Genomic DNA, 16,064 nt, shown 5'->3' with positions numbered 1-16,064 from the left:
CTATTTCCTGTTGCCTTCCCAAGCACAGAGACTACAGACTAACAAAGGCTAATATCTTACAGACCTGTAGTAGGCCGGCGTGGCTCCCCTCCTCCCCGGAGAGGGTCGAGCCCCGCTGGAGGCCAGGGTGGGCAGAGCTACGGAGCTCTGAGCCTGCCCCTCAAAGGATCAGGGGGCGACCCGGAACTATAAAAGCCGGCCCTCAGACCTCAGTCAGGCCCCAGCAGCCAGAGAGATCAGATGTACCTCAGGGAGCTCGAGACTGGGAGACTCCGGCAACCCAGAGGAGCCGCCCAGACTGGCCGGATCCTCCCCGCGCTCACTACCAGGAGGAGCTGCCTGAGCCTCCCCTGGGTGCCTGCTACTCAGAGAAGCCACCGGAGCTTCCCCGCCCCTGCTATCCAGAGGAGCTGACGGGGCTTCCCCGCGCCTGCTGCTACCCAGAGGAGTCGCCGGCGCTACCCTGGCCCAACCACCCAGCCCCGGTCGTGATGAGCCTATGCTCGTGGACCCTTCAGAGGCCGACGGTAGGTCCCGAGGGGGAGTATGGAAGCAGCCCGGGGGCAGCCGACCCCAGTCAGCCTGCGGAATTGCCGGAGCCTATGTCAGTGTGTTGCGGCCAGGATCCCCGCTGACTGACCAGCAGAGTGATAGCCGCTGTTAGGGCCCCGAGCTGGAACGCAGTGGAGTGGGAGGGCCTGCGTCCCCCATCACCCCACTCTGGGGTGGCAGACTCCCCCTCTCCCTGGCCTGAGGAGGTTGATAACTGTTACTCTTGCTCAGCCCTGACCAAAGGCCTGAGCTTATTGAATCAGCATTTGCTGCCCTGCCCTGACCTAGGGCTGGGCCTTTAACACTGTTACTGTTGCTCAGCTCTGACAAAAGGCCTGAGTTTACTGACTCAGCGTTTGTTACCCGCCCTGACCTAGGGCTGGACCTTAATCTATTACTGGTACTACTCAGTCCTGACCCAGGCCTGAGCTTACTGACCCTGTGTTCGCTGTCCGCCTTTGCGTAGGGCCCAGCGCCTCGCGGCTGGTATGGCAGCCCTGCTGGAGGGCCTGAGCCCCTTGCCCACCGGATGGACAAGCACTGCAAGGACCGCCGGGCTAGTTTCCTGGACCAACTGGAGTGGAGTGGGCCGGCGTGGCTCCCCTCCTCCCTGGAGAGGGTCAAGCCCCGGCCGCAAACATTTACAAGGCCATTTAATGTGAACACTAATCTCATTATGGCCTACGGGAGCAACGGCTGCTTGGAAGAATGGCACTTAATATGGAGTAAAATAATGGGGTTTTTAAGTTCTCCTGATAGGATTTATTTAATATTTTCATGTTACAGCTCCAGCTACTTTGACCACCTTGGAAGGTTTGTCTCAATAATCGCTTGAGTCACTTTGCACCTGAAAAACCACAGGCTGTTGTGAAATGGCTGATAATTCCAAAGTCTTGTATTAGTTCATTGCCATTAGTGTGACTGAAGATCTAAAGACACATTCTCCTTATGGGCCTGGTATACACTACGCATTTATACCAATTTTAGCAGCGTTAAACTGATTTAACACTGAACCCATCCACACAACGAGGCCCTTTATATCGATATAAAGGGCTCTTTAAACTGGTTTCTGTACTCCCCGACGAGAGGAGTAGCGCTGAAATTGGTATTATCATATCGGATTAGGGTTAGTGTGGCTGCAAATCGACGGTATTGGCCTCCAGGCAGTATCCCACAGTACACCACTGTGACCGCTCTGGAAAGCAATCTGAACTTGGATGCACTGGCCAGGTAGACAGGAAAAGCCCCGTGAACTTTTGAATTGCACTTCCTGTTTGCCCAGCGTGGATCTCTGATCAGCATGGGTGGCGATGCAGTCCCAAATCCAAAAAGAACTCCAGCATGGATCGTACGGGAGATACTGGATCTGATCGCTGTATGGGGAGACATATCTGTTCTATCAGACCTCCATTACAGAAGACGAAATGCCAAAAAATATCTCCAGGCTATGATACAGAGTCCACAGCACAGTGCTGTGTGACAAGCGTAACGGAAATCCAAAGAATCAAATGGATGCTCATGGAGGAAGAGAGGGGGGACTGAGGACTCCAGCTATCCCACAGTCCCCGCAGTATCTGAAAAGCATTTGCATTCTTGGCTGAGCTCTCAATGCCTGTAGGGTCAAACACATTGTCCGGGGTGGTTCAGGGTATATCTCGTCAATTTACTCCCCCTCCCCCCTCCGTGAAAGAAAAGGGAAAAAAATCGTTTCTTGACTTTTTTCAATGTCACCGTATATCTACTGCATGCTGCTAGTAGACACGGTGCTGGGGCACTGAACAGCAGCATCCTCTCCCCTCCCCTTCCCGGTGGCAGACGGTACAGTGCAGTAGGACTGGTAGCCGTCCTCGTCATCAGCCCATGGGTGCTCCTGGCTGGCCTCAGGTGAGATCGGCTAGGGGCGCCTGGGTAAAAATAGGAATGACTCTCGGTTATTCCTGGCAGATGGTACAGAACGGCTGGTAACCGTCCTCATCATAGCAACTGGGGGCTGAACTCCATCAGCCCCCCACCCATGTCTAAAGAAAAGATTCTGTACTGCCTGGACTATCATAGCAGTAGGATGCTGGGCTCCTCTCCCCCCCCACCGTTTAATGTCCTGCCTGGACTATCATAGCAGCTGGAGGCTGCCTCCCCCTCATTTTATCTCACTAAAAAGTCAGTGTTTCTTATTCCTGCATTCTTTATTACTTCATTACACAAATGGGGGGACCCTGCAAAGGTAGCCCAGAAGGGTTGGGGGAGGAGGGAAGCAACGGGTGGGGTTGTTGCAGGGGCAGCCCCTAGAATGGCATGTAGCTCATCATTTCTGTGGGATCTGACATGGAGCAGCTGTGCTCTCTGGTTCTCTGATACACATGCCCCATATTCTAGGCAGGACTGATTCTATTTTTAGATACAACAAAAAGGAGGGAATGACCCAGGGGGTCATTCTCATTTTTGTCTTTGTGCCTCTGGCCAACCTCAGCAAAGGTCAGCCAGGAGCACTCATGACAGCAGCAGACGGTACAGAACAACTGATAACCGTCATCGCCAATTTACAATGGCACAGCAGACGGTACAGAACGACTGGTAACCGTCTCTGCTACCTTGCAAAGGCAAATGAATGCTGCTGTGTAGCGCTGCAGTACCGCCTCTGTCAGCGGCATCCAGTACACCTACAGTGACAGTGACAAAAGGCAAAACGGGCTCCATGGTTGCCATGCTATGGTGTCTGCCAGGGCAATCCAGGGAAATAGGGCGAAATGATTGTCTGCCGCTGCTTTCACGGAGGAAGGAATGAGTGATGACATTTACCCAGAATCACCCGCGACACTGTTTTTGCACCATCATGCATTAGGATCTCAACCTAGAATTCCAATGGGTGGGGGAGACTGCGGGAACTATGAGATAGCTACAGGATAGCTAGCCACAGTGCAACGCTCCAGAAATCGACGCTAGCCTCAGTACATGGACGCACACCGCCGAATTATTGTGCTTTATGTGGCAGCGTGCACTTGACTTTATAAAATCTGTTTTACAAAACCAGTTTATGTAAAATCGGAATAATCCTGTAGTGTAGACATACCCTTAGTTACAGTGCTATAGCCCTATTGAATTCAATGAGAGGGGAATTTGATTTTCACAACATGAAAACACCTGGTATCCAATCCTGCTGTGGGCTCAAATGCAGGCAGAACTCATGTTGAACATACTGAGGATTTGCAGCATTTACCTTTGGTTTCATGCTGTGGGCCCAGATCCTCGGATGGTGAAAATTGGAACAGCTCCATTGGCTTCTGTGAAAGAAGGCTGACTTACCCCATGGGAAGATCTGGCCCCAGCTGTCTTTATCCTGTTACGTGAGAGATGCATTGGAGTTCTGTTATCTGTTATGTAACAACAGAGATGGAGCCAGTGACATGACTCCATTTAGTGTAAAAGGGCAAGGTTAATTTTCAGCTGTTCAGATGTGACGGCACCTTTAGTCTGCGAGGGCGTCCTGGCTGGTACACATTCAAGTTAATGGGCTTCAGTGTTCCTTTGCAGTTAACTTTTTAATGTTCATAAACCTGGTATGTGCTGAGGTGGCTTAAAGCATAACACAGGTTTTTTATGTTTGCAAATCTGTGAACCTCTGCCTCTTTGAGAATGTATTAATTATTATTATTATTATTGTTGCTGGTCATAATGTGGGAGGGTCTTCTCTCTGCCCTCTGCTCATGAGGTTATGTATGTGTCTTGTAGCACTTTTCTGAACACCACTTGGAAGGAATTTTTTTCCAGTAAGTGTGGACTGATTCTTTTCTCTTAGAAGGCATGTACTTTTTTCAGGTTTACACTGATTAACACAGAAAACAATTGGGGCTGTTAAAATTTCTTCAAATTCTATAGAAATTTAAGTTCAGCTATATTTTCCAGTTAAGTGATGAAATGGGTGTTTGTATATACAAACATCAACATGTTTAACTACTCACTTCCCCACCCCCCTCCGAATATGCAGTATTTCGTCTGTGTATATGGAATATAGGAGTTCGGTGAGGAGCCATTTCAGCATATGTATGACTTATTAAAAGACAAATTTTAAGTAGAACTGTATCCTAAACTGCATTATGATATTGTACTCAAACATTGCATTTCAATGAGAGATTCAACTTACTTTATAGGAACAGAACAGACTCCTCAAACTCTTACCACAAAAGTGGTTCATAGACATGCAGATAGTCCCATTGTCTTCAATGGGATTTGTCAAATGATTAAGGGTTTACAGGATTAGGTTCCAAGTTTGTAAATTGTCCTGGATGAAACTGACAAAGCCTGAGCTGTCAGATCAGAAGGAGCTTCATTCAAATAAAGGTGGGCAGATGTGTGATAAATCTTAGCTCCCTTGCTAAGATGAGGAACATATTTTTAGCAAAGTTCTTGGCAGATTCCTGAGGCAGCTGGTTTAAGGTCATCAGTGTCCGGCATTATAATCTTCACTTATAGTTCTCTGACCCACAAAGCTGGAAAATGAGGCATTTCTTTTCTTTGTGTTGCTGCTCCAGTTCCAGTTCCAGTTAGCAAAATGCACATTAGACTAGCTTGGCTGCAAAGAAAAATTCTGTGTATGTCAATACCTGATTCCTGTCAGGCTGCAGAACTGGGCTGACATCAGAATCCAAACATCCTCTGGTCAGTCCAAGCAAAGGCATTCCTCTAATGATTTGGACTTGCTGCGATGCAGTATGGATGTCATGGATAGTTCAGACCAATGGGGAGAAACAGAATAAAAAACACGTTGAAACACTTTCCGTTCTCCCCACATCCCCCCCCTCTTGAGGACTCCTGACTAATGTAACAGCACAATACATATGCTAACAAAGCCTTTGTTTAAGTTTGTTAGCATATGCATTGTGCTGTTAAATCCATATAAAGAATTAATGCCCTCCCTAGCCCTGTTCTGCTCCTTTAAGGAGCAGAGCTCAGTCCCGCCCCACCACTGGAGTGGGGGCTAGCCCCAAGTCTTTCTGGTACCCCGTATCCCCTAAAAATCTCTTGCTGGTACTGCGTACTGGAGCATACCACCCTACTTGCACTCCTGAACAGGAATCAATGGCCGCAGTATCTAAACCCAATGCAGAGAATCAAAGCAAATAACATAATAATTCCAGAAAAGAACTCAAAAAAGGGAACTCTGCAATCTGTGGGGCAGACAGCTGTGGTTGGCGTTATGGGTCTAAAAATAGCCTTGCTCTGTACATTGTTGAGAAACTCAGTGGAAAAAATTCTTGGCCTCAGTGCAAAGACTAGTGAAGAAATGTCTCCCGCACAAAATTGCCATCACAGCTGGTGAGGACTAACTGAAGTGCCCTTTCACGCCAAGTGGTGGTCCCTCCTGCTCAGTATTCTGGCACATCGAGGGGAAGCTTGTCCTGACTCTGCCTGTGTTGTATCTGCTCTGGGGCTAAGTGGAGGATTTGCCAAATGGGTTATGCTCCCCAGCTTGTATTTAGGAACTTACATAAGCAGCCTGCTATTGAAAGGTGCTGAGCATTCAGCACCTTCCAGTGAAGGCAAATGGTAGTTGCTGGGTTCTCAGCACCTCTGAAAGCAAACCACTTCTCTAGGTGTCTAAATATAGATTTAGGAGTCCAACTTAGGTCCCTACTTTGGAAAGTCTCCAGAGCTGTTGCCACGACACTGTTCACCAGGGCTGAAATTCATTTAAAGCCCCACTCCAAAGGAACCCTTAGAAGATCTTGGTCTGAAAAGCGCCAGAGCAATGCAGCTTGCAACCTTTTAATCTATCACGCAGATCCTGAAGCTAGAAAGGGAGACCTATGCATTGTAAGCACTGCTCATAGGAAGACATGGAACAGGGCTCTGTGCATCAAAGATGAGACTGATTTGATGGTGATATTTATCTTACTGTGGCAACAATAAGACGAGAATAACCCTTCCTTTAGCTAGCATCTTCCATCCACAGCTCTTCACAAACGCTAATGAATGGAGGCTCACAATAGCCTTTTGAGGAGAGAAAAATCAAACAGCAACTCTCGGGCTATGCTCTTTTGATCTTTGCAAGCAGCAGCTCTCAAATGGCAAGAAAAGCTTCGCAGTTCAGTGGAGAGGAGCAGATACTCAGACCAGAGGTGACAGATGCATCTATCACTTTATGAATCTATGAATTTAAACTGAAGAGGCTCCATAGGATACTGTCTAGCCGTAAAGGGACACCTTTTCAAAGAGACCCGAGCTGCAGCTTTTCCTTCACAATTATTTGTCTGGAATTGGGTGTTCCAGTCTGGGGCTATCTCTGGGTCGAAATCCCCGAATCCTTACTCCTGCAAAACTCCTACTGAGCAGTGTCAAGGGACTGGACCTCTTATGGACATTCAGGGGAATGGCACATGCTCAACACCTCTCAGGATGTGGCCTATTGGAAGTTGAGCTAGAGCAAGAACAGGGTAAACACAAAGTACAGTGCGAGTGAGGGCTCCTGGAAACCGCTGATGTCTCAGACCAGTTGCCTGAACACTGACCTGCAGGGACTGCTGGTAGGGATGAAAGGGCACTTAAATGAATCCTTGACCTAGAGATAGGCAAGGGCCCTGTCATAGTATAATTCCCAAATCTGGACCTTAGCGTCCAAAATATGGGTACTAGCATGAATTCCCCTAAGCTTAATTACAAGCTTAGATCTGATAGGCTGCCACCAATCAGGACTTAAGTAGAGCACCTGATAGACTCTGATGTCCCCAAACCCTTCCCTGGGGACCCCCAAGACCCAGATTCCTTGAGTCTCACAACAAAGGGAAATAAACCATTCCCTTCCCCCTCTTTACCTCCTCCCAGATCTTTCCCGCCCTGGGTACCCTAGGAGATCACCGTAATTCAAATTCTTGAATCACCATTTCCCCTCCCTTCTTCCCCGGAGAGAGATACACAGATAAACGCCGAGAGCAGGCTTTTCTTCCCTCTTCCCTTTCCTTTCTCCCACCAATTCCCTGGTGAGTACACAGACTCAAGTCCTTTGAGCCTTAACTAGGAGAAAAAAATCAAACAGGTCTTAAAGCAAAGCTTTTAATAAAAAAAGAAAGAAAAAAGTAAAAGGTTTATCTCTGCAATTTAGATGGTAAACAGTTACAGGTCTTTCAACTTATAAACAATAGAAAGAAACTTTCTCCAGCAGAAACACAATTTAAGCTACTTCCAGCAAGTACACATATGCAAATGGAAAAAACAAATTAAAAGACTATGACCGCCTTTTCTTACTTACAATTCTGAATAGATAAGAGACTGTAGCAGGGAGATTGGCAGAAACCTGGTTGCGCCTCTAGCCCCATCCAGGACCCAGAGAGAACAAAGCCAAACCCAAAACCCAAAAACAAAGGCTTCCCTCCACGAGATTTGAAAGTATCTTGTCTCCTGATTGGTCCTCTGGTCAGGTGTTTGCAGGTCACTGTTTGTTAACCCTTTATAGGTGAAAGAGACATTAACCCTTAGCTATCTATTTATGACAGGCCCAGCTGACACTCTGGCACAAATCTACACAGCTCTGGGGTGGGTGCAGTTTTTGTTATCCCACCCTTTCAGGACAGCCCATTATCCTCCAATTGGTCCTAGACAAAACAAACAGCGGGTTTTCAGTCTGTAATAATCAGGGAACCATTGCCTAAGCATAGTCTGTAGAATACAAACCACTTACATCATATCTTCCTGGTTGCTTTGGTTTTCCTCTATGGTAACAAAGACATTTACAGCAAAAGGCCTGAGATTTCCTTGCCTCCTCTAAAGTGCCATGAGCACAGGAAATGTACTTAAGGCTCCACCCTGCAATGGCAGCTAGCTTCCTGTTTGGAGACAGAAGTAGGCTGGGTAAGCAGAAGGTCAGAGACGTTCAATGGTGCAATAGGAGAACCCCATGACTTTAGCTGCCCTGGGAATCCACAGGCTGGCAGGGAGTGTGAGACATAAACTGATGTTTTCTGGAGTCACAACTGATTATAAAACACTCGACGCAATCATATGGATTGAAAACACAATGGGCCAGATTCTTACCTTTTGTAAAAGGATGAAACTCCACTGAGCCAATGGATCTGTGCCCATTTATACCAACAGTGCATCTGGCCTGATGGCTTGAACTAACAACATGTATCTAAGCTGTTGCACAGAAATACAGATATGATGGGCATCAGCTAAATTCCATGCATGTGGCACAGGAAATGAGCACTGGCTTCATTCTGCATTATCTAGATGCACTGCAAAGAGCCAACTAGCTCATTATTGGGCATCATTACCATTGTCCAACACCCCGCTAGTGGAGGGATCCATAATCATTAAAACAGGTGCCAGAAGTGGGTGGCAGCAACCTGGGAGCTGGCTGAGAAGGGAAAAGCTGGACGCTTAGATGTCTACAGGTATGTCCCTGATTTACAGGAGCGATTGGGGTTTTAAACATCTGAGTGACCTAAATTGCAAAATCGAGCCCTGGTGAAGACCTGGATGAAATTACAGCCTTTCTGCACACTTACCCATTGTGCACATGCCTGAGTGTTTTATGCAGGCCATAACAGGTGCTCACATACTCACTGCACCATCCTTTGAAAATTTGGCCCTTTAATTTTTAATTCTTCAGTAGGATGAGATGTAAAGCAACTAACTCCAGCTCTTCAGAAAATAGAGATCTCAATATTTTAGTAATAGTGATATGAAATGCAAGGATATTTCTCTTCCTCATTTGAAGACTTTTCCTGATTACACAAGAGAACTAATTTTACTTTCAGCTTTCTTCTCACTACTACAACTCCTCTTGGTTTTGAACTAAAGGAGCTCCGCTCAGGAGTTTGAGAGATGTTGTTCCTGCAGCTTTTCTCTGCCTTGATTTTCTTCAGTCAAGGCCAAGGAGTGGCTCCTTACTCACTGCAGAACTGTGTGGTCCATGGAAAGTGGAGCAAAATGATAAAGGTGCTGTGCTATCATCAGAATTTGTCGCAAGTCCCATGTCATCTTCCCTGGAATGTAAGCAGCTTAGATCTGTCTGAGAATCGGATTGCAAGCCTGAGGCAGAGTGACTTCAGCAAACTGAGTCTGTTACAATTCTTGAATGTTTCTCAGAACCAAATTCATCTAATTGAAGGAGGCACTTTTACTCACACAAGTAGCCTAAAGATCTTGAACCTCACTTCAAACCAGCTGAGAGTTCTTTCCAGCTCTATGTTTGATGGGCTGGGAAACCTTACAATCTTGCTACTTAGGAAAAATAATATTGACAGGATTGAGCCATCTGCCTTTGCCCACCTGATGAAGTTAAAGGTAATTGATTTATCATCAAACAAGTTACATTCTCTGAATGCTTTGGATGTTGTGTTTAAGGTAAAATCTTTGGAAGAGCTGCACATAAGAGAGAACAATATAACAAATTTCACGACCAAAGATATTGTTAATGTGCCCATGTGGCTTCGTGAACTGGATGCATCCCATAACCCAAACTCTTTCATTGATGTTGCAACTGATGCTTTGTATAGACTTCTTTCACTGGATTTATCTTTCTCTGGCACCTATAGCCACATTACATGGATTATACAAGACCCTTGTTTCCTGAAAGGGTTAAAGAGATTATATTTAGGAGGGATATTTATGACATCACTAGATATATTGGCTGTGGTCCAAAAACTGAATTGTTCTTTGCTAGAGGAGATCCACCTAAATGAGTTGAACTTGACTGATTCTGACAAGCTCATAGAAAAGGTATGCCTTTGGCACCGAAATGTCAAGACTCTTAATTTACAAGGCAATAAATTTGAAAGCATTAAAGGAATTGTCTTTGAAAACTGCACTCATCTATGGCATTTGGATCTATCACACAACAGGTTAAAAGTGGTGCCATGTATATCTTTTCAGCCCCTGAATTCTTTACAGAGTCTTTCCTTGGCAAACAATGAGTTCACTGCAGTACCAGATGCAACTTCGAATATAATGTCTCTGAAAAGTTTGGATCTCAGCTTTAACCAAATTAGGAAAATTGTCCCAAATGATTTTGCCAATCTAAAGAACCTGGAGCACCTCACTCTAACTGGAAACAGAATCACTACGATCAGCTCAGATTTGTTTCGGGATCTACACAATTTGTTGGAATTAAATTTGGGAATGAACCTTCTTTTGGAAATCTCACGACCTTTTTCAGATAGTTTAGGGAAACTGGAAAAAATGGAACTAGTGGGAAATAAGATGAGCTCCATCAAGAAAGAAACTTTTAGGAATCTGACTTCTCTGCAGTTTCTCAGCCTGCTGGACAACCAAATTAGCACAATAGAACCCGGAGCCTTTGAAGGTCTGAGGCAGCTGCAGACACTGCTTCTTGGCACAAATAAGATCACCAAGGAAACTTTGCAGAAAGGCATCTTCCAGGGAGTAAACTCATTGGTTGACCTTCAGCTTTTTGAAAATTACATCTCCTATGAGACATCTGGAGCACTTGACAACCCTCCCTTCATTCTCCTGAAGTCCTTAAAATACCTCTCTCTGAACAGCCAACGTGACAAAGGGCTTCTGAATTTCCCGTCTAACTTCTTGCAAGGGTTGGAATCAATAGTGAGAATCCATGCAGGCAACTTACCCATCACTGATTTGGATCCAGCCACCTTTAGTTACACCCCTATGCTCCAAGAACTGGATTTGAGCAGCAATCCTATCAATCCCATTAGCCCAGCTCTGCTCCAGCCTGGACCGAAGCTGAGAGAGCTACATCTCAATACAATAGGGCTGCAGTCTCTTGATTTTGTTCTCCATGTAAACTTTTCTAATCTGGCCATACTCAGGGTGTCTGGAAACAAACTAAATGTAATTGAACTTAAACACATAAGGGCTTTGCCTTACCTTACTTTTTTGGATCTTAGACAAAATCCTTTTACTTGTTCTTGCGATAACCAAATGTTCCTCAGTTGGTCTCTTCATGACTTAAAAACTCAAGTGCTCTATTTCTACCAGTACACCTGTGCTTTCCCACTTGCCAGTAAGGGAAGGAAACTTTGGGCCTTCCACACCTCCTCCTGCACAGTCAACCATGAGTTTATCTTGTTTGTTACGAATACAAGCACAATTATTTTGCTGATGATAGTATGCATCTGTTTTCGCTGGAGGTGGCAAGGGATTTATGCTTACCACCTGCTACTTGCCTATGTTCATGACAAGAGGTATAAAAGGATGAGGCAACATACAAAATATGACTATGACGCGTTTGTCTCCTACAACACGCATGACCGGGAGTGGGTGATCAATGAGCTCCTTCCCACACTGGAAGACAAATACCACTGGAGGCTATGTCTGCACTACCGTGACTTTGAACCAGGGAAGTGCATCCTGAAGAACATTGTGGAAAACATCTATGCCAGCAGGAAGACCATTTGTGTCATAACCCACCAATACCTGGAAAGTGAGTGGTGCTCTAAGGAGATCCAGGTGGCCAGTTTTCGCCTCTTTGATGAACACAAGGATGTCTTGATTCTGATTTTCCTGGAACACATCCCCAGTGATAGTCTATCATCCTACCACAGAATGAGAAAGCTGGTGAAGAAGAAAACATACCTCATGTGGCCCCAGGAGAAGATGGAGATTCCGCTGTTTTGGCATAAACTCAACATGGCTTTGAAGACAAGTGAGGGGAAAGATGATGAAGATCCTATTTTGTCTGGGATCATTCCAGATGAAGATTAGTAAAGACAGTGGTCTGCAGTGACTCTCTCTGTCTGCTTATGACATTTCTGATGGGGCCATCTCTGCAATTTCTAGATATCAGCCTGGATATTGAAGACATTAATGTCCAGTATTTGAAATTATTTGGCTTCCCTTCACAGCAGGGGACTGTGACAGTGGCACTTGCATTACAGAGAGGTCAGTATTAAAACCACCTGCAAGTTGCCAGGCCACAGTTGAGGCTTATAGACTGGGCTAGTGACTGTATGTGTGTGTGAAGCTTGCATTGATACTATGTGTTCTTGTACCTCTTCTGTGGCTAAACAGAAGCTTTGAGTCTGCAGGGCCATCAAGCTTAACTTGCTGAAATTTGTTAATTGGGTTTTAATGCACTTTAAAAATGTAAAAAAGGAAAGAAAGCAAGAAAGAAAGAACTCAGTAGCAAAGCTAAGTAACTGTGAACAAAAGAGACCAAACCTGGGGTAGAAAAGAATGATAGAAACAACCTTTGCAAACCCAAAACAACAACTTAACAAAATGATGAATGCCTTCCTGTCTGCAGCTGTTTGGCACAGTGAACATAAACGTTTCTGTGAAACTATTTTAAAACAATTTGCAAATCACCTTTAAGAAAAGGTTAGGTGCAAACTTCCATTTTCAAACTCCCTGAAGTTATGTAAATCCTGCTTCGAGGCAATTAAAAAGAACAACTGCATAGAGAAAAGGCTCTACTGTGAACTTTTAATTATTTTTACACTTGTTAAAATCTAATGTTTAGGTTCATTTCTACATTTCATTTTTTAATCTTTAGGACAAGAGATTGATTACCAGTGTCAATCAGGACAGGGAGAATATATCCACATTAAGTCCTGCTCTACACTCCGTGTTTACACTGGTAGAACCATGTTGGCTGGTTTGTAATTTTTAATGAAATAATGATACTGGTACAACCCCTAGAGTGGATGCAGTTATCACTGTATAAAAGTGCTTGTACCACTATTGCTTATTACACTTCCCATACAGGAATACCAGTATATATATAAGAATATACCAGTATAGCACTGTTTTATAGATATATAGCTGTGTCCACGTTAGAGGGATTGTACCGCTTTAGTTATAGTGGTATCGTTAAAATGTTACAACTTTTGTGTGTACATAAAACCTATGGCTTAAATGCAGTAAACCATTTAAGCACATGCTTAATTTTAAGCAAGTGTTCAGATACTGTGGTGATGAGCGAGGTCTGAGAACCAATATAGAATAGAATAGAAGCATGTGACTAGTCCCCCTGAACTAGAGCTGGATTTTTCAACAAAACAGTTTCATTGGAAAATGCCAATTTGTTGAACTTGAAATATTTCACGAAAACATGAACAACACACAGGCAGGGCTCTATCAGAAATCCACCAGCTTGGGGGCCTGCAGCTCTGAGCAGTCTCACTATGCGGACTGCCCTATGGTTTCAAGGTCTCTGCTCTGGACCCAAGAGCCTGAAAGGCTTTAGGGGCTCTCAAGACTTCTAGGCCCCCAGCCACAGGACTGGAAGACTGGGATCCCTGGCTCCTAAGCAGCCTGATGGGGATTCAGGATCCTAAAAGCCCTGGGAACCACAGTTGAGCTGGAAGCTCAGGCTCAATTTCACGTAGAAATGTTTGAAACAAAATGTTTCTATTATTTCAAACTGATTTTTTCCCCAGATTTTCCCTTTTGCAGGGAATTTCGAAATTCCATTAGCATTTCCAAAAGGAACTTTAATTTTTTATTTTGGAATTTCCCACAGAATGAAAATTCCAACTTTCAACCAGCTCTAGTCTTAATGGCTTTGCTAGATTGGGCCCTTACTTCCTACTGTGGCATAAGCAAATGGACTATGAGGGATTCTCTGTTCTTACAAGAAGACACCTTGTGATAAATGAAGGGGGAGTAGAGGAGCTCCCTTTTCTGAACACCCAGCCAGCCAGTAGCTATAAAATCCCTCTTAGCAGCTGTTCTCTTATTGCTCTACCTGTAAAGGGTTAAAGAGTCTCACTACGATGCATAGGTAAAAGAAAGTAAGTGGGCAGCTGGCCAAAAGAGCTAATGGGAAGGCTAGAACTTTTTAAAATTGAAACAAGACTCCCCTTTTGTCTGTCTGTTGTTCTCCCAGGAAGAGGTGAACAGGACAGAGCTATGATGTAAGAGCTTGGGCCAGATATGAAAAAATCATCAGTGGAAACTACTCATTTAAAATCCCAGATATGTAAGTAGATCAGGAAATGTCTAGGAAGACCCAATTAGGTTTATTCCTTGTATTTCATTATGGCTTGTGGATTCCTCTGTGCTAACCCCAGGTCCTTTTGTTTTGCTTGTAACCTTTAAACTGGACTTCAAGAAAGCTATTCTTGATGCTTAATCCTTGTAGTTGTTTTCTTTTTAAATCTAGCAAATGCCTAAATTCCCAGATGTATTTTCTTTTCTTTCTTTTTATTAATAAAATTTACCTTTTTTAAGACTAGAATTGGATTTTTGTGTCTTAAGAGGTTTGTGCACATGTTGTTTAATTAGCTGGTGACAACAGCTGATTTCTTTTTTTTTCCTTTCTTTCTCAGCTCCTTCCAGAGGGGGTGTGTGTGTGAAAGGGCTTGAGGGTACCCAACAGGAGGGAATTATCAACTGTGCCTTCCTGGGTTCTCAGAGGGGTTCTGCACTTGGGTGGTGGCAGCATCTACCAATCCAAGGTCAGAGAGAAGCTGTAACCTTGAGAATGGCCAGTATTAATTTTTAGAATCCTTGCTGGCTCCCACCTTCTGCTCTTGAAGTGCCAGAGTGGAGTATCAGCCTTGACACACCTAGACAGACAGTGTGAGTTAACTGGATGGTTTTGGTAGTCTAATCTGGTGATATACAGTAGTGGAGTCTGTGGATATTCTCGCTATAGCTCAGCATTTAAGAGTCACTACAGGATGTTTTAAATGAGCCCATTCTGTTGCATTTTGCTGAGTATGTTTAGTAGCTGCTCTCTTAATTCTTTAGCATAGGTTAGAAGGGAATTTTTTAGTAAAACACGGTGAATGATGCAGTATTTATGAAAAGATGAATGAAGGACACTCTGGGTCACATCCACCACTGCAGTGACTTCAGTGGAGCTGTTCCCATACTCTAATACTCAGCTAATGTCTAATACTTGGCTCTTGGCCTCAGTGATCTGTTGTGACAGTGAGATCCACAGATCACTGTGGGTTGTGCAAAATGATTTTCTTGTACTAGTTTTAAGTTTGCTGCCTTTTCCTTCCATTGACCATCGCTTTGTTTTTATATTGAGAGGGCATCAAATTTGCCTTCTCCGGACCAGTCCTTATTTTGATGCTCCCTCTACTGTTTCCTCTCAAAAATAGTCCTAGTCTTGTCAATTTCTTTTCTTACTGAAGCCTCTCCCGGGGCAGCTCCAGGCACCAGCACTCCAAACACGTGCTTGGAGCAGCAAGCCACGGGGGGCGCTCTGCCGGTCGCTGCGAGGGTGGCAGGCAGGTTGCCTTTGGCGGCATGCCTGCGGAGGGTCCGCTCGTCCCGCGGCTTCAGCGGACCTCTTGCAGGCCTGCTGCCGAATCCGCGGGACCGGGACCTCCCACAGGAAAGCCGCTGAAGGCAACCTGCCTGCCGTGCTTGGGGCGGCAAAACACCTAAAGCCGCCCCTGGCCTCTCCAGGCATCTAGTTACTACTCCCTGCCTCTGAACCTGCTCTGTTTCTGACATATCTTTTTTAAGATGGGCTGATCAGAACTGAACTCGCTATTCCAGCCAGGGGAAGGTGTACCCTGGATTTATCCAATAGCATTAAAGTATCTTGAGCAGTATTTCCTGTCTCCTTCCTTATGCAC

General features: G+C 45.0%; 1 protein-coding gene across 1 annotated transcript; it reads left to right on the top strand.

Moving 5' to 3' along the window:
* Window positions 1-9,301: 9,301 nt before the first annotated feature.
* On the top strand, window positions 9,302-14,642 carry LOC127055515 (toll-like receptor 13). Its single transcript, XM_050962574.1, has one exon. It carries the CDS (start codon window positions 9,367-9,369, stop codon window positions 12,226-12,228), a length of 2,862 nt encoding a protein of 953 aa, XP_050818531.1. The 5' UTR covers window positions 9,302-9,366; the 3' UTR covers window positions 12,229-14,642.
* Window positions 14,643-16,064: the final 1,422 nt, after the last annotated feature.

The sequence above is a fragment of the Gopherus flavomarginatus genome, chromosome 7 (assembly GCF_025201925.1).
Source record: "Gopherus flavomarginatus isolate rGopFla2 chromosome 7, rGopFla2.mat.asm, whole genome shotgun sequence".
Classification (NCBI taxonomy): Eukaryota; Metazoa; Chordata; order Testudines; family Testudinidae; genus Gopherus; species Gopherus flavomarginatus.
The sequence above is the reverse complement of the archived record's forward strand: the minus strand, read 5'-3'. Positions and strand labels throughout refer to the sequence as shown.

Excerpts from the sequence above, each read along its gene's own strand:
- LOC127055515 (XM_050962574.1), top strand. The coding sequence starts at position 9,367 with ATGTTGTTCCTGCAGCTTTTCTCTGCCTTGATTTTCTTCAGTCAAGGC.